The 21,117-nt window shown below is 37.5% G+C and overlaps 4 protein-coding genes across 8 annotated transcripts in view; 2 read left to right on the top strand and 2 right to left on the bottom strand.

The window, feature by feature from the left end:
- Nucleotides 1-8,173, bottom strand: part of LOC143175098 (cell adhesion molecule Dscam1-like) — a 217,260-nt gene extending 209,087 nt beyond the window's left edge. The window contains exon 1 of the mRNA XM_076372228.1: nucleotides 8,108-8,173. The gene's annotated coding sequence lies outside the window, so the exon portion shown is untranslated. The remainder of the gene's footprint in view (nucleotides 1-8,107) is intronic.
- Nucleotides 3,420-5,702, top strand: LOC143175097 (uncharacterized). Its single transcript, XM_076372227.1, has 2 exons — nucleotides 3,420-5,370; nucleotides 5,596-5,702. The coding sequence occupies exons 1-2, from the start codon at nucleotides 3,420-3,422 to the stop codon at nucleotides 5,700-5,702; spliced, it is 2,058 nt and encodes a 685-aa protein (XP_076228342.1).
- Nucleotides 8,174-12,130: 3,957 nt separating the features above from the next.
- Nucleotides 12,131-18,688, top strand: mus101 (mutagen-sensitive 101). 5 transcript variants are annotated; one of them, XM_031985065.2, is made up of 26 exons: nucleotides 12,131-12,429; nucleotides 12,765-12,967; nucleotides 13,044-13,183; nucleotides 13,287-13,419; nucleotides 13,488-13,595; nucleotides 13,655-13,861; nucleotides 13,931-14,147; nucleotides 14,258-14,392; nucleotides 14,466-14,542; nucleotides 14,604-14,773; nucleotides 14,838-14,976; nucleotides 15,041-15,167; nucleotides 15,250-15,465; nucleotides 15,546-15,727; nucleotides 15,800-15,966; nucleotides 16,033-16,238; nucleotides 16,319-16,452; nucleotides 16,514-16,744; nucleotides 16,811-16,873; nucleotides 16,956-17,107; nucleotides 17,171-17,292; nucleotides 17,354-17,418; nucleotides 17,487-17,666; nucleotides 17,725-17,925; nucleotides 18,015-18,244; nucleotides 18,311-18,688. In XM_031985065.2, exons 2-26 carry the CDS (start codon nucleotides 12,857-12,859, stop codon nucleotides 18,531-18,533), a joined length of 3,936 nt encoding a protein of 1,311 aa, XP_031840925.1. In that variant the 5' UTR covers nucleotides 12,131-12,429; nucleotides 12,765-12,856; the 3' UTR covers nucleotides 18,534-18,688. The 5 variants fall into 5 exon arrangements, with proteins under 5 accessions (XP_031840925.1, XP_031840924.1, XP_031840926.1 ...); XM_031985064.2 differs by having other exon boundaries at nucleotides 12,131-12,435; XM_031985066.2 differs by having other exon boundaries at nucleotides 12,141-12,215.
- LOC116430637 (cytochrome P450 6k1) lies at nucleotides 18,618-21,039 on the bottom strand. The gene is made up of 6 exons (XM_031985075.2): nucleotides 20,399-21,039; nucleotides 20,068-20,306; nucleotides 19,760-19,993; nucleotides 19,404-19,681; nucleotides 18,960-19,149; nucleotides 18,618-18,872 (listed from the first exon to the last, which is right to left on the bottom strand). The coding sequence occupies exons 1-6, from the start codon at nucleotides 20,806-20,808 to the stop codon at nucleotides 18,715-18,717; spliced, it is 1,509 nt and encodes a 502-aa protein (XP_031840935.2). The 5' UTR covers nucleotides 20,809-21,039; the 3' UTR covers nucleotides 18,618-18,714.
- Between the last annotated feature and the right edge of the window lie 78 nt (nucleotides 21,040-21,117).

The raw sequence follows: 21,117 nt of genomic DNA, 5'->3' as shown, positions 1-21,117 counted from the left end.
CAAGATTGTTGTTCGTTGCCTTTAACGGGTTGAACGCCGCACGATTTCATCGAGGAAAATATACGAAATGGAAGAAATAAAGTAATATTAAAAAGTAATATTAAACCATTTGACTGAATTGCATTGTCATTATTGCACGTTCGTCCAAACGAATGTCATTGTATTAGGTAACATGATATAGAAATGTTTTCGGATAATCATCGTTTAATTGCGTGAACTATACTAATTCGATTTGCTCGGGAGTCACCGGTGACCCACATGGATTTCATTGTGTTAATGGAACGAGAACGATCTTCAACTGATTAAGGAAGTTATTGAACATGGGAATTCAAGAAATTAGGAAATTTTATGTAAGCAGAGTAAGTGAAGTTTTATATAGTTTGAAAAATTCGAATGCTGACAAATTTTAGCTTGTAGTTTTGTAGGCGTGATAGAATTCTGTGCTTTTTGTTGGAACTTTTTTCAGTATCTTTTACCGTTCTCAAGTTAATCCATGGGAAAGAGAAATTTCCCACCCCTCCGTAGTAAAATTCGGCACAAAAATTGCAATTTATTAGGCTTGGTTTACTCTACTTATATAGAACGTTTCATGATTTTTGGAATTTCCGGGGTCGATAGCTTCCCTTTCGAGTAAATATCAACGATCGCTTATTATATTTAATAGTCATATTTATCCAGATCATCGTACTATTATTGCTATTTTGTCATCTTTTCCAGCAGTAACATTTCGCTGTTGTTACTACTTGCAGTAAATATTTACCTTCATAGGTGACTTCGTGCGAACGAAACTGTTCTCGAATAGTTTGCAAGCTTGAAAACGACTGCACACGAATCCACAGTTTAATTATTACTGAACCAGACAACGCTGTGCGCTCGCAGTGTACAAAAATCACGACGAATTCTCCCATCCCAGGAAACAAACAAATTCACCGATAGAAAGGAAAGCTCTAATTGTTACGAAGTACCTATTACACGCGTGAACAGCGTGTTCCTCCCGAGAAAACGATTTCGCGAGGCACCTCGTGGGACATTAATCGCGCGGGATCGGCGCGAACGGGATAATCCGAAAATGAAAATTTGAAATATTCTCCCGCCCCCGTCGACCTGTTCCTCCGCCGCTTTTTTTCTCTCTGCACGCCCGTACAATGAGGTTTACGATCATTTTATAGATGCTCGGCCGCGAATAAAGTTGTTACTGCCGCGAGTAAAACAGTCGCGGTGTACTGTTTTACGAGGAATTCCGAAAAACCATTCTTCCCGGGCGGCCAGCCGGCCGGTGCCCAGCCGAGCACCGAGAATCTCTGAATTATTGATCCACCGTATCCGACGGAGGAGATCGTCTAAAACAGTTCATAAAATGGAAATGTATTCGTCTTTTAATCTCCCGCCGCCGGAAAAATCATTATAACTTTCCCGTTACGGGATTCCTCGGATTCCATTATTGCTCATTAAATCCTCCTCGGCGGGCCGTTAAAATTTTATTACGCATTTATTCTACCGGGTGACGTACATCAGCCCAGCCATCGATAGGAATTAGAATAGTTCGGCTACGATCGACGCGGATTTTATCGAGCGCCGACAGATTGCTCGACATCAACCCCCTTTTCCGAATCCCAGAATCTCCCGTCGAACGTCCGTCGATCGTACTCGAAGAGATCGTCAGATTGTTGCGCGCAAAATGGCGAATACTTCGGAAGCACTTCGTGAAAATTGCTCGGGCAATCTTGTCTTTGACACTAGAGCAAACGCGCTTATCGAAACGGCAGGGTGCATTTTTCTCGTTTCGCGGTTATTGACGTTTCGAAGGTGTTAAATATAGGAATGACTTTGAAAGTACCAGTTGATTACTGCAATGAACATCTGAGGAAGCCGAGAACAATCTACGGTTACTATTTTTATGGGGATTGCATATGTATCGCGTTGAAAGCTTGACAATTCTAGTGTTGATATGTATACGATCAATTGTTCATAGGAATTATAAGCAATTCCGGTGATACTTAACAGCTTAAGCCTTGAGCATTGAATATCTGAAATGAATTGAGAAATAGTAGTTTCAATTCAGTACTATAATTGTTAAGGCCACTTACAGCCTTAACGTTTCCTCCGACCCCTTAGAACCATCGTACCTTTTAGTTTGTATACACCCTTTATGTTTGCTACGGCTTATTGTACATTTGGTAGTTTTTTCGAAATAATAGGAGCCTTCGTCCCGTTCACAACTTGCAATCGTCTTTACGGTATTACGAGAAGGGACCGTGGCAGCCATAAATCCCTGAACCCATAAGGCCCGCGATTATTGCTGTAGATTTTCTTTGCCTATTGTTTACATCTGGTGTCCAGTCACCAGTATTTTTAACTCTCTTGCCCGTCCGTTAGCATGTGTTTCTAAGGCCAAGCGTTTCTTGCTTTTTACCTGCCACGGTCGGCGATTGCAAACGGGACGAATTAGTTATTAACTTTAGCAACTAGGAAGACTAGAAGGGAAGGGATTGTGTCTCCCTTCCACAACCATTTTCAGTCGAGAATAGGAGTCGAGAATAGTGAGTCGAGAATCATAGTTGGAAACAAATAGTCAAACCAGCAAATAGAGAGCATCGAACATATTTCGAGTCACTACACTGATTTTCACAAGTAAATACAGTCCACTTCACAAACCTAAAAATTCGCACAAAGTTAATTCGGCGTGCGAAGTACTAGTTTAACTACCGAACATAGTCGGTGGAAAACAAGGTACACGACATTTGGTCCTTCGAGCCGGATTTTTCGGCAAATATAGAAACATAGAGCAGTGTAGTGACTACCGAGGAGTGACTCAATTGTAATTAGTACATCCTCCTTGGACATCATTGACAATTGTTAGCAAGTATAGAGCTTGTAGTGCAGCAGAAAAGCAGTTCATATATTGGGATCTTAGCCTCACTTTGGAGAGGGCAGATCAACAGCATCACCGTAGGATAATACGTCGCCGGTGAAGCTGAGTTATTCGTAAGCAGCCGTATCGGACACCTCAACTGAGGAAGCAGCCAGATTTGGACGCCTCAACCGGGGAAGCAGCCGTCGGACAGCGGATACATCAAGGCATCGCAGCAGCATCAAGGCATCGCAGCAACATCAAGGCATCGCAGCAACATCAAGGCATCGCAGCAGCATCAAGGCATCGCAGCAACATCAAGGCATCGCAGCAGCATCAAGGCATCGCAGCAGCATCAAGGCATCGCAGCAGCATCAAGGCATCGCAGCAGCATCAAGGATTCGCAGCAACATCAAGGCATCGCAGCAGTCTCAAGGATTTGCAGCCGTAGCATTATTTAGAAGCTCAGACGCCTGTAGGGTGAGTCTAGAAATCACCACTCCTTCACACATTGTTCCTTATTGACCAGTCGCGATCTCGATTCCATTAGTTGTTCAATTATCGCAATATGACGAACGTACCTGAGACAGCTCAATTAAAGGGTCTTAAGAGACAACGAGCCACAATTAAAGGGCAACTTACGCGGATAGAAACATATCTGGGTGAGGACGATCAGTTTGACATTCATGAATTACAAATTCGCAAGGAAAAGGTGATAGAGTTAAATACAAGCTTTGAAAACGTTCAGTCAAGCATAGAGTTAGAGGACGAGGTTTCCGATCACGATTCGGAAAGAGAACAGTTCGAACGAAACTATTTTAAGATAAGTAGCCTCCTAAACCGCCGAATTGAGAGATTACAAACCCCTAGTAATTTAGCAAGCACAGGTAGATTCACAGACTCGCCAAATACCGTAACGGTAAGGCAAGAAAGTACCCTTCTACCAAAAATAGAGATAAAACCATACGACGGTAATCCCATTGAATGGCACAGTTTCCATGATACCTTTAAAACATTGGTCCACGACAATTTAGACTTACCTGCGGTACAAAAATTCCATCTATTGAAAAATGCACTTCGCGGAGAAATTGCGTCGGTAATTACCTCGTTAAACGCGTCAGAACCGAACTACCGGGTCGCTTGGGACTTGTTACAAAGGCGATGCAACAGACCGCGACAAATCGTACAGTCGCATTTGAAAACGTTATTTGAATTACCAGAAGTAACTCGCGATGCACCCTTGAGCCTCAGATCATTGGCGGAACAGGCTCAAATGCATGTAAATGCACTCGCCACTCTAGGTCAGCCCGTAGAACAATGGGACGCGATATTAGTTTATTTGATAGGAAAAAGGCTAGACATAAATACTCGACGCGGATGGGAACGCACTTTAGAAAATGATGAGATGCCGACATTCGAACAATTAGTTAGTTTTGTAAACAAACAAGCGCGTGGCGAGGAGATTGAAGCGGAATTTTCTAACACAATGAAACGGGTTCCGTATCAAGATCGTCCGCTACGAAACAAAGTTAATGCAAGGGGGTACATTCACGTAGCGACGACAAATACTAAGTGCGTCATGTGTAACGAGAACCACGAAATTTACTATTGTAAACATTTTTTGCAAGCTTCAATTCGGGATAGATTAGAGGTGATAAAACAGAATAAGTTATGTCTTAATTGCTTCCGAACTGGACATTTAGTCGCCACGTGTCAAGCAAACGGGTGCAGGAAATGCAATCAAAGGCACAATACATTATTACATTTTAATAACGAACACCGGGTCAATATGAACACTAGTAACACCCAAGTAGAAGCTCAAATAACAAACGCGGGAGCCAATGCAACTGCGTTAACGGTCACATGCGATTCAGAAATATTGCTTGGTACAGCGCGGATAAAAATATTAGACCAATTCAACAAGGAACACGAGTGCCGCGTTTTATTAGACGGGGGATCTCAGACGCATTTTATAACCAGTGAATTAGCAGAAAATTTGCAATTATGTAAGCATAACGTAAATTTAACGCTATCAGGTTTAGGTCAGCAGGCGACCAGGGCACAATATAGTGTAAAAACAATAGTCAAGGCGCGGAATAGTAATTTTTCCACTCCGATATCGATGATTGCTGTACCCTCGATTACCGGATTACTACCATCCCGACAAGTAAACAGAACCGCGATTCAAGTACCGCAAAACATCGCGTTAGCAGATCCGGAATTCCATAAGCCAGGGAAGATAGACGCGTTATTAGGCAATACATTGTTCTTCAGCCTATTAAGCATTGGACAAATTAAATTAAATAACAACAGTATCATATTGCAGAAAACTAGGTTAGGATGGATAGTTACCGGCAAAACAGATTTGCAACCCGCATATAAGAACCCATCAGTAAAATCGTTCCTTGTTACGTCGAGTTTAGATAAAACGTTAAACAAATTCCGGGAGATAGAAGAAGTCGCGGAGAAATCGTATTTATCAGAAGAAGAAAGGGCCGCGGAAATTTCATTTAAACAGGGTACAATACGAGATGCAGACGGACGATATTGCGTAAGATTACCGTTCAACATAAAAAATAAACAACGGTTAGGGAGTTATAACGGCGTGCGACGTACTAGTTTAACTACCGAACATAGTCGGTGGAAAACAAGGTACACGACAATAATTATATATAAAGAAACCGAAGGAAATCTATTTTTACAATTTTTATAAGAATTACATATTAATCATGTTAAATGCTCAGTTGCTCTAGTGTTAACTGTTGAAAATAAAACTCTGGACTTTGATCTCAGAATATTTTCTCGCGAAATTTCCGAACCGTTTTCAGAGGATAAAGAGGATAGAACGTAATAGTTACATACGTTTCATCTTTCAATTCGTTTTCATATCCCCGTTTATCGAACGCGATTATCTCGAATTCCCCGCGAACGCGTTCGGCATTCGCTCGGAGAGTCAACGCCGTTTGAAAAGTGTCCCACCCCTCCCGAATGGAGGCCGAACATTTTTTAAACGGCGGCATCAAACGATTACTACGTACCGCGAATTTTCACGCGGCAGACAGACCCTTGAAAACAGTTCGGCTGACCTATTTCCTTCGTTCGTTCCGAATGACAGATAGGAATCAAACGCTCGTCGGGCGCGAAAAATATATATACTCGGATGCGAGTCTTGGCACAAATTATACAAAGCACGGAATAAAGAATGAATCGTACGAGACACTTCTGTGTGCGTTCTCTCAAAAACTGTCTTCCCTCCGCGCGAAAATGTAAGAGTACAATTACAACGGAACGCAATGCTGTATGTAACGTTTCTTTCAAGGTACGAGTAAAAAGCATCTTTGTTCTGGATGAAAATACAGCGAACAGGGAGTTTAACTTTGTATTTTATATAGTACGCTATTGAAAAAAGTATTAACTCCGTATGAAAGTAGAATAATGCTACTGTGGAATGAATTGTTTTGAATGAGATAGAAAACAATATGGAATTTTAATGAACAAATTCGTCACTGAGCTACGAAATTTCGGATTTTAACGATGATAATAAGGGCGATTAATCTTTTTAGTATTCCACTCGTGATCACAGGAATGGAGTAGAAGTAACTGTAATTACCGTTCGTTAATCCCGTGTTTCGAGTTAACTTCCTGAGAATCGGACGAGATAGTGCATAATTTCCCGACAATTTCTGAGCAACGCTTTCAACAAACTATTTTATTCGGTAGATAATACGTTCGAAACTTTCCTCTGAATAGACCGCAACGTTGTAAAGCGAGGCGAGTGCTCGATATCGACACCTTGACCCTGAAAAGCCACCCAGCTTCATAACTTCCTAACAACTTCCCTGAAACTTTCTTCGTAACGATAAAAACGTGCCAGAATAAGCAAACGCGATCGAGTCTACCCACCGACATGTAAAGAACGTCCGAATACTTTGAGAAACTCGAACTTCTAAGGGGATGAGCTTCGAACGTGAAAAAGTTACGTACAGTTGAATTATTGGATTGCCTTCGTGTCTTACCGAACCTATATATCATTTCCACGTGTTCGAAATGCGATACTTAATTCTTAAACATGAAATCCCTTTAACAGGTCTAACATTAGTTTCATAGGTAGCCTTCTTTTGATTGGATTTTGCAATTAGATTGAATAAGAAAATCTCACTAGATTAATATCTTAATAAAATACTTTAGAAACTATTATCCACGCGATTATATGAAATTATAATAAAAGATTATAATTATTACAATAAGTTCTCTTATTTTCAATAACTCTTTTCTTTCATTTAACTCGATTAATTTGTTTATTCTTTTACACTTCTCAATCGAGAATTTTATTCAAGATTACACTAGAATTATTCTAACAAAACGAATATTTATTTTTCAGTAGATACAAATGATAGTTTGACACTAGAACATCCAAATAATCTCATACTGTACGAACGAATCTCTTACCGAAGCAGGAACATGTTCACACAATTTCCACATTTCCCACGAATCCAATCATCCCGCACAAATATAGTTACCATTGAACATCATTCATCCTCCAAGGAAACGATATCAAATGTCATCGACAATTTCGCAGTGCTTATTCATCCCCGGTGTCCCGATACACGCGACGAAACTGCGCGATCCAATTCAACCACGTGGAGACGACTCAAAGAACCTCTAGCCAAAGAACGTCTCTAACGCGCAGCAGAATATTTTCAAACAAAACATACGAAACTCCCTTCCACCGGTCTGGCCCTACGTCAAACATCCAATCAAGAAACTCATCCCCCGGCAGAGGCCAGCGTGAATCAACGAAACGCGGAGACACCTAGTCACTCGTCACAGCATGGACAGCGTCCCGCTCGAAGGGATGATCGCGCGTCTCACAGAAGGACGTCCGACGAAATTCCAATCGTGGTCCCTAACGAGCGGCACAGCTCGTTAGAGCCCGGTCCCCGACACGACGCCGTCAAGAAACACGTGGCCGACTCCCCACGGTTCCGGTTACAGTATCATCCAGAACCACCCTGTCCAACCCCCGTCCCTATCACGAGGAGTCCTCTCGGATCACGATTCACTTGCACGGGGATCGAGAACGGAACCAAGAGACGACAGAGTCGATCACAAAAATTCCACTTGTCCTTTTGTTTCTCATTATCGCAACGCGGCGGTGGTGACGGCGAAACGCGGTGGCGAACGATCGAAAGAAACGAAGAGCGTGGCCAGAGCGTGACCGAAACAGAAAAAAAAAAGAAACAGAGAAATTCTCACCCCCGCAGCAGCCAGGCCTCGCAGCTTCCGCTGGAGCTCCGACCGTAAACACACGTCGGTGGTTGATCGCGCACTGAAGTTACCACCGCGGATCCGGCATTCGACTAGGATCCCACACCGACGGCCACCGACCCTTTCCCCCCACCCCCGGCCGCTCTGTGGCCACCCCTCCCGCCCCACCAGCCATCCTCACGGCCCGGCATCGACGAACAGCCCCCCTTTTTAACCCTCCCGCCTGGCCGACACTCGAAAACCGTCACCCGGCTCCGTCACCGTACACCACCACGCACGCCGGCCAACCCCCTCGTTCCGACCGACACCTAGCCGAGCTGCGAGTACGCCGGGATGAAGTAGTTTCTTCTTACCTCTCCCGGAATAGGTGGCGAAGAGAGGAGGAACCATGATCTACTTGATCAGTCGTACAGATGATGGATCGGCGATCGATGTTTCCACCGATTTTCGACTCCCTTTGGAAAGTTTCAATCGAATCGCATTAGAACAACCCTTACAACTTTGTTTTCGAATATCCTCATCTGGAAACTTCGAGCTAGGAGCTAGGGGAGAAACAGTATCTTGTGAATTGCTTTAATACTAGAACTCCTCAGCTATTCTTTCAAAACAATTGGAAGCATATAGATGCTTCTTCGAGAAATGATTAAAACAGTTGATTCGTTAATATAGAAATTAAAATATAACTTAACTGTTATCTCAATCAACGCACGTCGATGGTTTCTATAAAGAAATGTTTAAAAATCAATTCAACTGCTCGGTAGTTCTAGTGGTATAGTAGATAATAGTGAGAATGTTTGAGCCTTTAGACCCTTGAGTGTGAATCTTCTTCGCTGCGGTAATACCGTGTATAATATATCTGAACAAGACACGTTGTCTCTCTTATCTTATTAGCGATTAAAGTCAAGGAACCGTGTGTAGTCAATGGGGTCAAATTGGAGCATTCCCCGGTGACTGTTTGTAAGTTACGATATAGTCGGAGCTTTAGTTTGGAAATTAGTGATCGAACCCTGTTCACCGATACGCTCTTCAGCTGCGAGCTGCTACAGCGCGCATAATACCCACGATGCACGGCAAATAGTATTCACCACTTTATTTTATGGAACTGTCCATTTACAAGGAGCTTTCGTGCAGCTTTATATTGTCCCGGTACTGAAATATTTTCATTCGATTAGTTTGCGTTGTACTTATCCGAGAATCCAATATACGGATTTTTCGATCGAACGGCACAGCCGTAATCTTGAACAACATCGGGTAAGGATATAAGGAAGATAAGAGAACGAGATACCTGGAAGATGAGCGGCACGAACGGATGTTTTGCATTACAATCAATATTTGTCGAGCGATATTAGCATTGAAACAGGGAGAGATATTTGAAGAGAACTCTCTATAATACCGTACGCGAGGAACATTTGCAGTTGCCGCTGCTATAGTAATTGCTACATTTTATGTTCTATTTCAAGAAGTAAATTCTGATTTTCGAGTTACGTTTGGTGTGAGTCATATAGAGCTATCTAATATTTCAGTATATCTATTAACACTATTTCTACCGAAGATGTCAAAGAACACCTTATGAAATTTCAACTTAAAACTATTTTCTCAGTTTAGTCATTCGTCCTCAATTGAATTTTGGACATTTCCTACAGTTATGGTTATAATCGTTTTTGGAACAGTCGAAAATTCAATTAAAAAACACTGCTTTATATGTTCTACTATATTACATACATGCATGCAGATTTATGTTCTAAAATCTAATTTCAGTAAGCTACGTGTCATTTACAATTCCAGCGTTGAAAGATACTTTCAGTTACACATACCTGAAGCTATCGACGGAAGGACATGATTCAGTAGACGCGACAGAGTAGTAACACAAACTGTTAATAATGGAGTCATTAGTCTAACCATCCAGGCGGTCTTACGGGCAGTTTCCTGTCAAAGGAAATTTTGATTAAGCAATATTACCAACCATAAAATCAACAAGCTTGGAAATTTATTAGTTTTCACACTAGTTACGAACGTACTTAAAAATGTAAATAAAATCTCCGTTGCTAAATTTCATCCTCTTCCGTTTAGTTCGAATGGATAATCTTGAGTAACATGATCGAACCGGAAGGCGTCAGTGGTCGTTCCCTTCAAAAATATAATTTCACTTGTAATTATATATACCATAGAATTTTAAATAGTAACAATAATCATTTCTCGTAAAAGTCTTTTTTATTAGAGTATCCGCCTATTCTAAGCTAAATATTTATGTTCCTGTAGAAACGTTTCCTTGCCAATAAAAATAACGAAGTCGTTTCAGGTACCATTCCTAGATGACCCATGTCGTATGGGGGTAATATATGGTATATACTGTTAAACATTAAATAAAGATTTCAGAAATACGATGTTGATTCCCCGGAACTAATTATCTCGCATTCTCGCTGGGAATGATTTTAACGTGACCACGTAAGAGGCCGGTGCGCAGGGGAAGGTTAACCATCACGGCTAACCGCGAGATCACCACGGACCTCGAAGCTTCCGAAGCTCACCGCGTAGGTTCCAGTGGCTTGGCTGCACTTACTGAATTCGGGGCGATTAATAACGTGAACACGAAAATGGGAATAAAACACATTTTCATGGTCACAATGCTGAAAACACGGTGATAGACTGCGGATCTTTACGCAAATTCAAATTTTCAACGACGCAATTAGAAAAGCAGAATTACAATGGAAAATGGTTTTTCCTGGCAAACGTCATGAAAACCACTAAACATTAGATATTTTATATATCTTTTTGTATTGTATGCATTCAGTGCAATTTTACACTTCCAAATTTCCCATAAAAGCATAAAAATCCACAGTCTAGTGATAAAAATGTGTGTACATAACTTTTCCATTAGTCCATTTACATAGCATGTAATAATTAATCTTAATAATTGGCAATAATTAATTTATTGGATTAAAGTTTGAGAAAAAAAAGTTTCTTTTATGATCGAATAACCAGTTCACTCCATTTGGACAGGCAGTATATCAGTATATACATCGGAAAACTTTATTGTTTTTTGAAAAATAAAGAAACGATTAAAATCCAAAGAAATTACGCTGATATATTTAAAAGCATAGTCGATCGCAACGGAATCGGTATGATTCCCCATGACTTCCCGCGAATACTTCTCAATATTTCAAAACTTAAGTACAAGCGGGAAGAATGTATTTTAAAAATCGATAATCAGAAGCTGAAATGAGTTGATCTTACGTACTCAATCATGACCAATTGTCAGGAGTTCCAAATGCTCGAATGATGAAGTCATTAATTAGTTGACGCGTAAACTTAACACTGAAATAAATTTTAACTTGAAGGTCTGTTATAACTGAAGCAGCTACAGCTAAATGGAGGGTAGATACTTATGCTCAAAATCCACATCATGCAACTGCGAAACGTGATTGGCTCATTCGTTACTTTTCATCTCCTGTGCATTGTGATTGGTCCAAATGTAGAGATGAACGTGAATCTTAAATTCTGTTCTGTGGTACTGATACCGACATGATACTGTTAGATGGCGCAACAATATTGAGCCATCGTTTGTAATTTAGAAGAATGCGTTAAATTGAACGCGACAATATTATTGTTGAATATTAGAATAGAGTAAAGAAAAAATTATAATAAAAATACTTAAATAGCTGTTGAATTAATATATCTGATGAGAGAATCTTAATGTTTTAAATCTTACAGCAATGTACATAAAGAAAGATATAGATTGAAAGTATTCAAATTTTCAGATCATATCTTCTTTTTATACACATTGTGAATATTACTGAAGGATTTAGTTTCCCGATTTAGAATTCTGTTTTTTACCTCGGAATGATATTTGTTATAGATTTATTAAAGAATATAAATTTTAGAATTCTCGAAATTTATTACTCTTTTTACATGTCGGAATATGTTACTTTATCAAGCTTAAATTCGATTAATAATTATAATTTCGAAATTCTTTAAATTATTTAATCACAAACGGTGTACCGTGTCGTATAGCACTTTCTTAAATTTAAAGTGAAACTGACTAGAGTAGTAAATTAGGCGCGAGACGTTCTGTCGGAACAGAATTGTTAACTTGATGGTAGAATTTGTAAATTCAGTGATCTTTATAATATTTGTGAAATACTGTTAAAAGACATCAAGTACCTTTTTATAAAATATATACAGATATTCTTCTCTGAACTAATGTGTTTCCTAACAGTTATGGACAGCGCTTAACCTATCTTCTTATTATTAGGACGAGCACAATGTCATTTTAAATGATAAACTATTAAATGCATGGATAAAAATTCCTTGTACACGTAATAAACTTTTATACATTGCAATGCAATTAAGTAACAGTATGATTAGATTATGTCATTCAGTTTATTTATGTTTAACATTGAAACTATGAAGACAACATTATTTACCTGTCATTTTGTATAAAAACAATAAATACACATTTTCCAAATTTTCGCGCAAATTTTTTTATCAAATGTGTATGATTAAATTCATTTTCTCATTTTTAATAAAAATATTTCTACAAGTTTATTAATTATAAAAAATTGATTTTTGACATTTTCATTAGTTCTAATGGTAATACGTTTTTATAGCATATGTAAAATTTAAATATATTTTGTATGTTTAACAGGACAATTATCCAGCAAGTAGCCAGATATTATTATTATTCTTAAATTATCCAATATCTTCACATAACTGTTATTCATCAGCTTTTTAATAAATATGGTAAATGAGCAGAGTCAAGTTGATGCAGATGTGAATCTTTATTTTGTTGTACCTAACAAGTATAAATCAGAGGATGATTGTATCGAAGATATGTGGCATGCATTCAATGTTAGTCAACTAATTTATCGATAAACAAAGATATTTAAGCAACAGTAAAACATAATTTAATCATTTTTGTTTTCAGAAATGTTGTGAGCATGACTTACAACCAACGTGGATTACGGAAAAAAAGTGTAACAAAATGAAACCTGTTAAAAATGATGTTTTTGTAATGGAAGAATTTGAAGGTGATGTATTTGAGAAATTAAAAACATTTAAGTGCCCGTAAGTAAGACTGTTTGGTATAGAAATTTTATGTAATAATATAATACTGTCTCATTTATAAGGCTAGTATTACAGTATATTAAAAGTTTTATTGTTCATGCAGGATAGTTGGACCAAAATGCTTGCTGCTTTGTTTTGTTAATGGGGAACCAATTCCAGAAGGTACAAGTCCAGTATATACAACAACTATGAGAGGACTTTGTATATGTGCTTCAGGATTGTCATTACAAGAAAAAGTATGTCTCTTATAATTTAATATTTTTAAACCATCAATTCTTATTTAAAAATGAAAAAATATTTATAGGAACGCATAGAAAAATTGGTAGAATACATGGGTGGTATTTTTACAAAACAATTGCGTAGTCGTGTAACACATCTTGTGACAGCATCTGTGATGTCTGCAAAATATGAGGTAAGTTTATCGTTATTATAAATAAAATTAATCCTTATTAACATCCATGTTTTTTATAGACTGCTATAGATATGAAAATACCAATAGTTACAAAGGAATGGGTTGAAGCAATTTGGGAGACAAATTTAAAGGAATTTGTTAGGCCTGATGACAGCATGTTTAATAAATATAAGGCTTCTGTATTTCTTAATCTGGTAGTGACATCAACAAATCTTCCAAAGCGTCAAAAAGAAGAAATAAAACATTTAATTAATGATCATGGAGGGGTAAAAACCTATATTCTCTTTATTGTATTTTCAGTTTGACAATGTCTATACATATTACTGTTTTTCCAGACATTTATGGGTCCTCTTGATGGTGCAAAAGTTAAAGTTGTACTTGCACCTGAAAATAGTCCAATAAGTGAAAAATTGAAGTATGCGAAACAAGCAAACATTGCATGTCTAGCACCAGATTGGGTGTATGAAAGTATAAAAGTGGGCTATGCTCTGCCCTTCAAAGATTTTTTAATTAAATCATTAAAAGCATGTTCCACACCAGAAAAATCAAATGGTATAAATATTTTATTCTATTTATAATAATAATGTAAATGTAAACACTCGTTCTTTCGTTTGTATAATGCAGCAAAGTGAAAATTAATTATAAATGCTTTTAAATTATAGCATTTGAAACACTTAACTGTTCTGCTATAAGTTCTATTCCTTGCGATATACAGCAAGGAAATTGTGTGGACGAAAGTATGACGACGACTATAAGTAGTTTTTCTCCAGCAGATTCTCTGTTTAGAGATACAAGTAGTAAGTGATAAATCTTAAGGAATGTTATCTGTTAAGGTAACAGATTTAATTTCAACTTTATCTAAATTTTTAGTTAACACAGTGGCAATTTTGGAGAGGCTAACTTTCAGTGAAGCAAAGTTGTCCGGTCCATTTTTAGATGGGTGTAATGTAAGTAAATTCAATGTGCATTACACCATTATTTCAATAATTGGTGCTTTAATTTTTTTAGATTTATCTTGCTGGATTTGCTCCGAATCAAAGAGACAAGCTTAACAAGATACTAAATGTAGGCAGTGCAACACGTTTAGATGATATATCGGATGCTCTGACGCATGTTATTGTTGGAGATGAAAATAAAGCATCTAATGATCTTAAAATGATGAAATTAAAAGGATTATGGTATGTTCATGATAATCCATTAACCATCCATTTTATATTTTAATATTACGAATATTTTACACAGTCCTTATATCTTAACTGTCGATTGGTTGGAGGAAAGTATGAAACTAAAACGACCTGCACCAGAAGAAAATTATTTGTTTGAACAAAAACATAATGCACCACAAAAAGTTCCAGAACCTCCGTCCCCATTAAGTAAAAGAGTAAGTGTTAAAAAAATTTAATAGCTGTGCTACAGATATCTGAAAATTATAATACGTGTTTCAGAATTTACAAATGCTACAGAAACCAAAAAAAGTTCCTATACCATCTTTCGATATAGATAAAAAATTGGCAGTGCTAGAGAAGGAGAAAGAGTCTGATCTTATAAAACAATATCTTCAGGATACAGTTGGTAACGTATTTACAGAAAAATTGTTCACGTAACTTTAGAAGAAAAAACTACTTCAATAAAATATTTATACTTTTTGATCTAGTTGCAGCGAATGATACGACCATACAAGAATTTCTCAAACCACATACACCCACAGCAGAAGATAGAAATGAAAAAACTATAATCAATGATCGTAAGAACCAATCAAGGCAAGTGAAAAACACACTTTCATTTGGAACGATAGAAAGCAAGTATTCTGGAGATGACAGCGCAGTACCGATCAGTCAGACATCGACCTTAAATGATAGACTATTTGAAGGTAATAATATATACACATTTGGCAGAATTATGATGAACATTAATGCATGAATTGTAGTAAATTAAATAAATTAAATACAGGGCTCACATTCGCCGTGGTTGGCTTCACCGAAGAAGACAGTTATGTAGCAGAAACTATTGTAGCAATGGGTGGTAAAGTGGTTTCAAGCTTGTTTGCTGGTATACCGGACTATGGGATTGTACCAAAATGTGGCGCATTGTTGAAACATACTGTGAACGAAATTGTCACTGATTTGTATATTGTAAATATTGTAACCTTTTTATTCGAAAATCCGTATAACTAAGAGGTATTTCATGGTTAAACCTTGTTATAGGAAGATTGTGTAAACCAGGAAGCGATAGTTGAAATCGTGTATTATCATAGGCCTTTGTCCATAAAGAAACATTTGAATCCATTAACAGGCTGTGTTATCACAATGAGCATGTACACTGGCGTAGAACGAACATATCTGTCAACACTGGCTACTGAACTAGGCGCTATGTATTATATTTTAATTATTGAAATATAACTATTAGAAACAATGTATTAAAACATCATTAATTTTAGGTGTCAAGATATATTTGTACGGAAGACTAATCTTGAAAAAAACACGTATGGAAGTACGCACTTAATTTGTCCAACGCCGGAAGGAAATAAATACAATGCAGCGGTTAAATGGAAATTGCCAGCTGTAACTGCTGATTGGCTAAAAGCTTGTGCAGCTCAAACGAAACGTGTTGACGAAACGCCATATCTTGTAGGAGAAACTATGGGTATTTGCTATACTATTAAAACCTTACATTCAACAATTTTTGCATGACAAAAATATTACTATGATGTTTTTTGACTATAGCACCTGAAAAATCAAATGAACCTAATACTGCAAATACAAATATATCCAGCAGTACTTCAAGTCAAATGGGTCCTCCAACTGAAGTGGCAACTAAAAATATTGTTACTCCAAAACGACATTTACCTAATTTACAAGTAAGTACTCTTCATCTATGTTATAAAACCGTATTATTATCTATTAATTATGTTATTGTAGAGTCAGGACGGAAGTTCCGCTGATACTCCATTAATAAATAAGAGACTCAGTTTGCTTATGAATAAAACTCCTCAGTCACCCTTTCATGTATCAACTCCAGAAACACCTTACGGTCAAGTATTTAAGCCAGATCCTTCACCAGATACAAGGAAAGGTTGGGTGAAGTGGGTTGACAATTTTCCAGATTTAAGGGTAGAAGAACCTCCGTTGAAACGAAGAGCGCTTAGTACAGTATGTATTTATATCTGTCATTATGCATAAATAATGTAATTTATTTTAATATCGCCAAATTTGTAGCCTCTTTCCGAATTGAAAAAACAATTATGGCAAAAATTAAAAAATCAAGGACAAGATCCAAATGTAAGTATTTATAATTGTTTACGTATAATTATGCAATACGTTAAACTGCTTAAAAAAACCTTAAAATGTTTAAATGTAAAAGGACGATGCAGATGAAACCATTAATCAACCACCCGCTGAGGAAACTCCCGAAACTACGAAAACTAGTAACAAAATATCTCCTACTACACCTATTAATCGAAAATTAGAGTTCTCTGACGAAAACACTCCATTACAAAATAATGAAATTAACATGTAAGTTGATATATAATTTTGTTAACTAATAGATACAAGTTTACCACTGTAGCCATATTGCAGGCAAATTGCACAACTGCATCAAGTACTTCAAAGAACATCAAGCACTCCTGAAAATAGGTATTCCCTTTCCGGAGAAAATGCAAATACGTATAATGCAGAGCCTTCTGATCCTATACAAAAATGCAAGTATACTTTATTTTCTTTACTGTCTGATAGTTTCTTCTAATTATGTATTTTTTATAGTCATTGTAAAAGATTCTCAACCCATTGATGCTATTGTCTGGGAAGACCCAAGTCATTCGAAACGCGTAAGTTTTTTCTGTTTTAACAAAATAAAATCTTTTATTTTCAATCATAATCATATATATTTTCATAGTCAACAATGCACGAGGAACAGACTGAAAACGTTACTCGCGATAACCAGACGGTAGAACATGAAGAAGAAAATGAGGAAGTAGAAGAAGAATTAGAAGAAGAAGTAGAAGAGGAAATGGAAGAGCAACCAAAAGAACCAGAGCCCCGGAAGAAATTCAAATTTATGCTTTCTGGTATAAAGGTATGTTATAATACGTAAAGACGCATAGTATCTGATTTCAGCAATGTCTTTTTAACAGGACAGAACAGCGTATGAACAAGTAATACAAGATCTCGGTGGCGAGGTATCATCAGACGCTAATTTTGATATAAGTGCAACACATTTGCTTTGTATACGACCATCAAGGAATGAAAAAATGCTTGGTAGTATAGCGTCAGGAAAGTGGGTACTGCATTGTATGTACCTACGAGATTCTGAACAAGAAGGAAAATTTCTTGATGTCAGTATCTGTTACTAGTTATTGTCCAGTACGATGATATCGTTACTACTTAGTATATTTATTTATGTGCCTAATTCCATTGTTAACAGGAAGAAAAGTATGAGTGGGGCAATCCAGAAAGCAAAGGTGTTATACCCGATCCTGCAGGAGAAGTTGAAGAAACAATTGCAGCCGCAGCTTACAAATGGAGGCTGCAATTATTAAAGAAACCAGCTGGGCCATTCCACAATATGGTAGCTATGATATTAGCTTCTGGAGAAAGATACGATCAATTCAAAAGGCTAATTGAGGCTGGTAGTGGAAAAGTTGTTCAGGCAAGGTAAGTTTGTTTTTCTATTCGATACACTATGCTAAAAAACCAGTTGTCAGTGCGCATTTATTTCAGACCGCCGTACGACACAAGCCCAACGGGGGAAAAAATAACTCATTGCTTCGTTAACATAAGACAAGTCACTCAACCAATTGATTGGGCAATGTTGGCAAGCAAAGGTATTCTATGCTTCATGCCACAATACCTGAGCGACTGTTTAACTTCGCAAACATCATTAAATCCACGCGAATGCGTAATTCCAGAATTTAAGAAGTATTTAACGTTGCTACCGAAATGACGTAGTAGTGACAAATGGTTTTTATAAGACTCTGTATGATAGCACTGGAAAACTAATACGTGTACATAAGTGCAATTACATTCGTCACATTTTATAAATATATCTTTATTAATTTAATTTTACATATTATCCTAAATACGATCTCAAAAGAGAATACATATTTTAAAGACCCAAGAAGCCTTCACAGTTTCGTTAAAATGAATTTAAAATCTGCAGGCGTTATGAAGAAAATATTATAGGGATCGACCTGATACTTATAATCAGGATCTAATGCAACTTCATAATCTTTTAGTATCGTGATCACTGCCATCATAGACTGCAACATGCCAAGCCTCATACCTACATTGTAATTAGAAACATGTGGTAAAAGATTGTTCTAAAAATCAAAATTATGGTAGATACATTAAAAAATATATATATTCTTACCAACACATGCTCGTGGACCTTCTCCAAAAGGCATATATGTGAATGGTTTAATATTACTTTTATTTTCGTCGCTGAATCTATCGGGGTCATAAGTATCGGGGTTAGCGAAGAATCTTGGATCACGGTGGAGAGCATACAGACACACGTACACTGGTGTTCCTTTTTCTAGTACTATATCAGTTCCTGGTATCTACGAATGATAAGAAAATACATTTCACTTTGAATGAAGTAGACATTCCATTGCGTCAGTGATAATTTATTTCATGTATGACTCGCACATTTATAAAAATAAAAACAATCTGATAGCTAATCGCTTCCAGAAATATGTATGTAGATTATACTGTAGACACAATAATCGTTAACATGCTTAAGTATTCCAAAGTGATTTGAATATGATAATCACGCTTTGCAATTCATGCCTTTGTTTATTACACTTTTTTCTACCTTGTAATCAGTAGTAGCCACTCTGTCGAGGAGTGGAGCAGGCGGATACAATCTTAATGCCTCTGACATCGCCTGATTCATATACTTCATATCCTGTACGCTTTCGTATGTTAATCCTTGGTTTTTCATTGTCTCGAAAATTTCATCACGCACACGTTTTTGAATGTCTGGATTCCTAGCAAGTTCGTAGAGCGTGAAACACATCGTGGTCACGCTAGAATCGCGACCGGCAACAAAAAATATAGCTGCCTGGCTCACCAAAACATCTCCTTCCATCTCTACAACCGAATTATTTTCCATTGAACTTCATTCTACCCAGTAGTTAAATTATAATAGAGTAATAAGTATTCATTAACTGAATTCGTTATCCTGTTGCTTATTGTTTCTCAACTCGATCATAAAATCTATCAGATCTCCCCGTTTCTCTTTTGTTGTTTCTCTATTCTCAAAAGCGTCCCAAAATACGCTACGCAAGTAGTCCGTAGAATTTCCTAATAATTTCACAGGTATAAACTCCGAATACTTCGGAAAGAAAAACATGCAGAAAAATTGAACGGAACGCGTGAACGTTTGTGATAGCCCCTCTTGCGCTGCCATGGGAAACGAAAAGTCATGTTAAAAATTCAAATGTTTCATATCACAAAGCGTCGGCTCCGTACGATACCTTTCCGAAAGAATTCATTGTTGTTGGGATCGAAAGAGTTCACATGAATGCCGAAAGCCAGCGTGGATATAATATCTGTAGTGAACTTAAGGGTAGTATCTTGCATCATGATCACTTTCGTTTTCACCCCATTCGCAAACTCATTGCGCAAATAATTACTCATGGATACTGTGGTTTCCGCTATCAAATGAAACCATTTCTTCATCTTTCCACTTGTGAATACAGGCGATACCTTTGTTCTAACAAGAATCATTCGTCGCGATAATCAATTATTTTCCCTTTCTTCGCTATAGCTCGTTTTCTTTTTTATTTTGATTTTCGTATCACTTACCTGAGTTGTTTCCATTCCGGGTTTCCAATCGTGAAGAGATTCGAACTACTGATCGTGTCCACGCGGGATTTACCGGTGAAATATCGGTTTTCGAAACTATGAAAGTCCTTAACAAGAACATGCTTGATTACTTCTGGATTTTTTAATAGTAGAAAACGTTTGTTCAGGATATAGATCCCGTAAACATCCAGATCCGGCGGCGATTTTGCAAACAACTCACTTATTACAATCGTGGGATTTCTTCGAAACAGCACAGCATCTTTCACATTACCGAAAAACCAATGTCCCGAATCCGCGGGGATACCCCTTTTTTGCCAGTAGGTGTGCGATTTCTTCATATAATAATAAAACGCTAACCAAATAATGGTAGCAATAAAAACGGAGTTTAGGATTAACGATACGTACGCCATCGTGGCTCGTTAAGATGTAATCTTCGCGAAGACCGTGACTCTAAGTGCACATGTAAACAATTATGTAATTGTAGACTCAATGTGTTACGTACTTAAACCATATCCCTTCTTCTTCTACGGAGTTGCTCCATTTGGGCCTCCTTATATGCCTGAATTATCGTTAGTTTATCAGAAAAACTTGATTGTAACGAAGCTCAGTGAAGCAATACTTTTGATACTGAATAATTATTTTAACTTTATCTTCCTGAACAAGAGCTTCTAAAAATTATTAACCTTTTTAACACGAGAAACAATCTGACGCATTGATAA

Source organism: Nomia melanderi, chromosome 11 (genome assembly GCF_051020985.1).
Source record: "Nomia melanderi isolate GNS246 chromosome 11, iyNomMela1, whole genome shotgun sequence".
In the NCBI taxonomy this organism is placed as follows: domain Eukaryota; kingdom Metazoa; phylum Arthropoda; class Insecta; order Hymenoptera; family Halictidae; genus Nomia; species Nomia melanderi.
Note: the sequence above shows the minus strand (reverse complement) of the source record. Positions and strands in the feature narration are given on the sequence as shown.

Bases quoted from the DNA above. Each gene is read 5' to 3' on its own strand.
- mus101 (XM_031985065.2), top strand. From the start codon at position 12,857: ATGGTAAATGAGCAGAGTCAAGTTGATGCAGATGTGAATCTTTATTTT. The intron at 13,420-13,487 runs GTATGTCTCTTA...AAATATTTATAG, and splicing joins GATTGTCATTACAAGAAAAA to GAACGCATAGAAAAATTGGT. The intron at 18,245-18,310 runs GTAAGTTTGTTT...CATTTATTTCAG, and splicing joins GGAAAAGTTGTTCAGGCAAG to ACCGCCGTACGACACAAGCC.
- LOC143175097 (XM_076372227.1), top strand. From the start codon at position 3,420: ATGACGAACGTACCTGAGACAGCTCAATTAAAGGGTCTTAAGAGACAA. The intron at 5,371-5,595 runs GTACAATACGAG...TTAAATGCTCAG, and splicing joins GGAAATTTCATTTAAACAGG to TTGCTCTAGTGTTAACTGTT.
- LOC116430637 (XM_031985075.2), bottom strand. From the start codon at position 20,808: ATGGCGTACGTATCGTTAATCCTAAACTCCGTTTTTATTGCTACCATT. The intron at 19,994-20,067 runs GTATCGTACGGA...TTCCCATGGCAG, and splicing joins CAATGAATTCTTTCGGAAAG to CGCAAGAGGGGCTATCACAA. The intron at 19,150-19,403 runs GTAGAAAAAAGT...TATCATTCGTAG, and splicing joins TGGCTACTACTGATTACAAG to ATACCAGGAACTGATATAGT.